At 42.6% G+C, this 6,186-nt stretch overlaps 1 protein-coding gene across 2 annotated transcripts in view; it reads left to right on the forward strand.

The window, feature by feature from the left end:
- The window catches only part of SLC22A3 (solute carrier family 22 member 3), a 35,970-nt gene extending 29,953 nt beyond the window's left edge, over positions 1-6,017 (forward strand). The window contains exons 10-12 of one of the 2 annotated variants that reach the window (XM_054064027.1): positions 667-766; positions 1,515-1,616; positions 4,782-6,017. In XM_054064027.1, coding sequence (XP_053920002.1) covers positions 667-766; positions 1,515-1,572 — 158 coding nt within the window. In that variant the 3' untranslated portion in view covers positions 1,573-1,616; positions 4,782-6,017. Of the gene's footprint in view, positions 1-666; positions 767-1,514 lie in introns of both variants that reach the window. The other variant, XM_009557718.2, reaches the window with a different exon arrangement.
- Positions 6,018-6,186: the final 169 nt, after the last annotated feature.

Raw genomic sequence — 6,186 nt, forward strand, 5'->3', positions numbered from 1 at the left:
ATATGAAATACTATCTTGGGTCCACTCTAGTTTGTATGCACTTCCCCATGTGCACTTATCTCAAGTTTTTAACTTCTAAGATTTCCCTTGGGAGCAATTAAAGCTGCCAATGAACCACTAGCCCTCAAGTTTTTTGCAATGAGCTAAATTACTGTAGCATAGGATTACAGAATCATAGAATAGTTTGCATTGGAAGGAACTCTTACAGGTCATCTGGTCCACCCCTTCTGCTATTATCAGGGACATCACCCACTAGAACAGGCTGCTCAGAGCCCTGTCCGATATGACCTTGAATGTTTCCAGGGATGGGGCTTCTACCACTACTCTGGGCAACCTGTTCCAGTGTTTCACCACCCTCCTTGCAAAAGATTTCTGCCTTCTATCTACCCTGAATCTAACCTCTATTAGTTTAAAACCATTACCCTTTGTCCTACCACAACAGGCCCTGCTAAAATTTTGTCCCTATACTTCTCACAGGCCCTCTTTAAGTTCTAAGGTTATTTGATAAAGGTGTTTGATAAAAGTAGGATAATCAGAAACAGCTATTGCACTGTGAAAATCTCACTTTAACCTCAATCTAAGTAAAATTTCCTCAGTGGATAAAGACTGAAAATAAGGAAAGTAACAGTTTTCTTATTGTTTGTATTTCTTCAATGTCCATTGTAGGTATTCTCGCAGTTGTCTGCGGGCTCCTAGTATTGCTTTTACCAGAGACAAAGGGAATGTCCTTACCAGAGACAGTCGAAGATGTGGAGCAGCTTCCAAAGTATGATATATATTTTCTTACATTTACTTGGATGAGGTTTCCTGAGGGTGTTCTTCTCCAACCTTGTCATCTGTCATAAATTACTGATATTTTCCAAGTGTCAAAGTAAATTCTCTGGTAAGGTTGATGTTATGTGCATGTGAACTTTTCAAGACAGGTTGTTAAACAAAGTGCAGAGATAAAATCTGTATTTTTCTCATAGAGGTACAAAGTTGTCTTGTACATCTCTAGAAGCAGAAAGTAATGGTGTGCAGGAGAGATGCGTCAAAGGATAGCTTGCAACTCTCTCCTCAAGAAAACTAGCCGTTACTTCAATCAAAGCATTTTGTGAGGAAAGGCCCTTGATCATGGGAGCATTTCCATGCACTACTTGTGAAGTCATTGAAAAGTCACATACAAGATGAATTTATATCTGAAGAGTTACGGGTTCATCTTTTCCACTCCTGGCACACGGCAAGCCAGACTCTTCACTGTACTGCAGACATACAGGGAACATTTGCAACCTGGCTTGCTTGGCAGTAAATTTCTTAGCTTTAGAAATTTCTTCTATGTATAGCTAGTGCTATACATGAACATTTCAGACACTGGGTTTGAATATTGCATCAACAACTCTTGACTGCTTCAATGTACAAACTAAAGAAAGAGGAAATTTTCCATACAGAATGTAAATGTTTCAGTATTACAACTTGGACTACATTTTTTCCTGTTTATATCACCCTTATGCTCCTCTCCTCTTCTGTTCCTTCAGTCATTTTGGTAAATGTGGCAAGAAACGGAAACACCGGGACACCAACTCTTATATTTGACCCTTGAAGGACAGCGGCAAGGAAAGGACAGTGTTCCCATGCTGGTAATTTGTTCTCCACCTACACTACGTCAAAATTTACTGCAGAGAATGTTTTAAATTCCATGTTCTTCTTCTGGGCATAAGGACATTTAAAACAAGCAGTGTATTTTTCTATAATGTGGAATAAATTAATTTTTTCTGAGTATGCTGTTTGCAAGAAAGGATGTGCCGTTTGCACTCTGTGGTTCTTGGAAGAGAACAGAGCAGCGTAAGAAAGATGCAGTATCCAGCTCAGTGAGCTTTTATTTATTTCTTTATATATTTGAGCCATTTGTTTATTTCTATTGTTAGCATGTATCTTTGGGTGTGGAGGGTTGGAAATCGTACTGCTTGTTTAACATTTGAATGACTTTGGGGAAGACAGGATGAATATTTCAACCATTCTTCTTTTCCCCCTGAGAATGTGGAAAACAGAAGATCTGATGTCTTGGTAATGAGGATGCTGGTCAGGGCAGTCCTCTCTTTGGTCAGGAGAGATGGGAATCACAGGCATATATCAGGACGCTCGTCTGCTCCTCTCCCCCAGAGAGCCATTGCCACAAAAGTTCTTCTCCCTCCCTGTTCAAAGGCTTTCTGAAACACGTCAGCAGTCCTTCTTCTCTCCTTCCCAGGGCTTCATATAGGTGGCACATCCTACACAAGGCATTAGCTCTGCAGGTCAGTTTGTCCTCCTGCCTCCTCCAGTTGTGCCTCCTCCAGTCACAGCTGGGATTCATGTGCCAACCCATTGTCCTGTCCCCTGGCCAAGGATCCCCACATTTCCTGAGGGAAGGACTTCTGTCTGCTCTTCCCTGATGGGTGCTTTTCCAGCCCTCCCTTTGAAGATCTGATCTTTTATCTTCTAATACATACTTTCTGCCATTCCTATGAACAAAATTAGAATCGTAGAACGCTTTACGTTGGAAGTGACCTTAAAGATCATCTAGTTTCAAAGTCCCTGCCATAGGCAGGGACACCTCCCACTAGATGGGGCTGTGCAAGACCACATACAGCCTGGCCTTGAACACTTATGGGGATGGGGCACCCACAACTTCCCTGGGCAACTTGTTCCAGTGCCTTATCACTCCCATGTGAAGAATTTCTTCATAATGCCTAATCTAAATATCCCCCCCTCAAACAATTTAAAGCCATTTTTCCTGATGCTGTCACTCCATGCCCTTGTAAACAGTTCCTCCTCAACTTTCCTGTACGCTTCCTCCAGGTATTGGAAGGCCGCTATATGGTCTCCCTGAACCCTTCTCTTCTTCAAGCTGAACAACCCCAACTCCCTCAGCCTGTCCTCGTAGCAAAGGTGCGAGCACACATTGCCAGCTCATGTTGAGCTTCTTGTCAACCACCACCCCCAAGTCCTTCTCTGCAGGGCTGCTCTCAACCATGTCATCTCCCATCCTGTACTGGAACGACAGATTGCCCCAACCCAGGTGTAGGACCTTGCACTTAGCCTTGTTGAACCTCATGAGATTCACAAAGGACCACTTCTCCAACTTGTCCAGGTCCCTATGGATGACTTCCCATACTTCTAATGAGGCAACTGCACCACTCCACTTGGTGTCACCTGCAAATGTGCCGAGAGTGCACTTGATCTCGCTGTGTATATCATTGATGAAGATATTAAACAGCACTGGTCTCAGTACGGACCGCTAAGGGATGACACTAATCTCTATTTGGACATCAAGTTGTTGACCACTACTCTCTGAATGTGGCCATGCAACCAATTCCTTATTCACAGAACAGTCCAATTTAGAGAGAAGGATGTTGTGGGGGACCATGTCAAAGGCTTTACGTAAGTCCAAATAGATTACATCCACTGCATTTCCTGTGTCCACTGATGTTGTCACCCCGTCATAGAAAGCCACTGGGTTTGTCAGGCAGGACTTGCTTTTGGTGAAGCCATGCTGGCTGTCTTAAATCAATTCCCTGTCTTCCATGTGATTTAGCATGGCTTCTAGGAGGATCTGTTCCATGATTTTCCCAGGCACCAAGGCTTGGCTCGGTTCCCTTGCTGTGAGAGCTGTCAAGGTGATCCCTAAATTCTGCTTCTCTCCATTATTATTACTTGTCATCTTTCTCTCTTGGGGATAAATTGTTTGGGTTGTTGACAGGAGTGTTAAGCTATCTTGGGAATATATGCAGGGATGAGACAAGAGCTTTGGCTATGGAGGGAAGCGTTAACTGGTTGTTTCAAGCTGACACGTAGAAGAATAGCTTGAATCTGTGGGTCTGCAAGCAGGTAGCAGGGACAGCCTTCCTTCCCTTACAGCTGTTCAGCCTTCTTTATCAAACGTCGGGTCCTGAGCACTGACAGGTAAACAATACACTCAGAGTGAAGGACTTGAGAACATGTGGTGTTCAAAAGGTATCCTATTACCAGCACAGAATAATTAAAAAAGAAAAAAAGCAAAAGAGCTGTTGTAATGGCCTCATAAGCTCAGAAAATAACATATTTGGCATTCAGATATATAGGACTGAGTTTTGAAAGTTCATACCACAAAGGAGTAGTGTTAACATTACTGTCATTGCAGCTGAATGACTACTGCTCCAGTCTCACTATATTAAGACCACATATAGGCTCAGGGGTGCCTGCTCAGGGTGGTTTCCTATGGTGAGAAGTGAGTATACTGTCATTTCAAGTTCCTGACTCTCCCTGCCTTTTCTCAGCAACTGCTGATACCACCTACCCTTCTGGAGGAAAACAAGACCTTTGCTAGTAATCTCGGTCTAATGTTTGCATACTTCAGGCAGTTAGTGTTAAAGGGCTCTTTCAATAATACAGCTGGCTAATTGGTGATATCTAGAAGACAACAAAAAACCAGAAGAGTGGCTGTGGTGTTGCACTATTGTGAGTGAGAGATGATAGATGTGATTGTAGAAACAGAGGGGGAGCTTCGGTGAGGGAGGACCCCACAGGGAACCTGCTGAGATTGTGCACACGACCAGACTGGCTGCTTGTTTATAAAGAGTTATTATAAATTCATGTATGCCTCAAACCACTTAATACATTGAGTCTCACGGGAAAGTACTACAAACTTCTCAGGAGGCAAAACAGTATTCTCCTAAACTGCATGGGCTGGTCCCAAAAGGACTGTCAACATCCACTTCAGTAAGAGGCACCTTCAAGAGGGGCCAAACATTTCCAGCTTTAGTTGTCTTCCATGTGTTATATTTCAGAGTCTCAGCGAGAGATGTGATGTGCATAGCAGACAAAAGACCATCTTAGTGCTGCCAAAGACACGTGTTTACCATGACAACAGAAACTCAGGAGCCGGGGTTTCCTGCCTGCAAAGAGATTCGCCAGACCAACAAATCAGTGAATGTGCTATTGGATTCAAATGTGCCTCTGTCACCAAATTGCCTTTTTTCTTCATCTAGTCTGTGTCACTGGTTAGTGGTAGGTGGCAATTTTTATTGCTATTGATACTCTCACAGAAGGAAAAGATCACAATTCACAGATTTTAAGAGGTTATGTGACAGGACTTCTGCAGTCACTTAGGTGCCTCTAGGCATTTCTGGTGGACTTGGCAATGACAGCAGTGGTGGATTTGTCTGCCTACAAGCCAGGTATTAACCATGCCTGCAACAGTTCACATTTGAGGAGCTTTACAAATCAAAGACCCAACTGCAACACAGAATTTCTGTTGTTGGGTTGTACTGTGTGGATTTCTTGGCTGACTTAATGATCCAGATTAATAGGCATGGAAAATATGCAGAAGGATATTTGTGCTCAGTGGGTGGGGAATGCTTTATCAGAGCTGTTCCTGCTCAGCAAGGCAATGCCCTGAGACCATTGCTTCTCCCAGAAACAGGCTCCAAGTGCAGAAGCCTTAAAACTCACCCTGCCACCTAACTGTTTTATAGCTCTCATCTCCCTTTTAGCCTATGGGAGAAAAATAAGAACTGCAGGGATGCAACCCATCCCTTTGTATGTACATGTATACAAAAAATAAAAAGACAATCTAAATTAAATAACTTGCAGCTTGGCATGCTTGGGAATAGACCTCTGCACTGAAGAAAATGGGCTAGACAAGTTCCAGCCCAGGAATCAGCTGTGTTGCTTTAGGTACACTCAGCATACCGTGGGGATTTAGGAAGGATTCCATGAAGAGTCGAGGTTCCCAGATGCCTGTGGAGTGCTCCCTGGCTGACATGCAAGAGGTGCAGGATAGGAGCAGGGGTTCATAGTTGGCAAGTGTTTAACTTTGGCAAGCATGAACCAAACTTTCCTTGCAAAGCATCTCTAAAGGTCTAAATTTTCACTTCCTATAACCAAAAGCACATGTACATAATTTCTTTTTAGAGAATAAAAATGTACATATAATAATTATATCATGACAAAAAGTTACGTAGTGAAACAAATAGATACTATGGACAACAAGATTTTATAATATGTTAACTGCATCATCATTACTTGCTGTAATGGTTGACAGTTATTTCTCTGTCTTCACTATAGACTAACTTTAGGATGAGACTATTTTTTATTCAGTGCTTTATATGTTTGATGCAATATTTATACTTCTGCTGACACACAGATTACCATGTCAATAAAAAATAGGAAAATACAAACCAAATGTTCTTG

Source organism: Cuculus canorus, chromosome 3 (assembly GCF_017976375.1).
Source record: "Cuculus canorus isolate bCucCan1 chromosome 3, bCucCan1.pri, whole genome shotgun sequence".
NCBI lineage: Eukaryota > Metazoa > Chordata > Aves > Cuculiformes > Cuculidae > Cuculus > Cuculus canorus.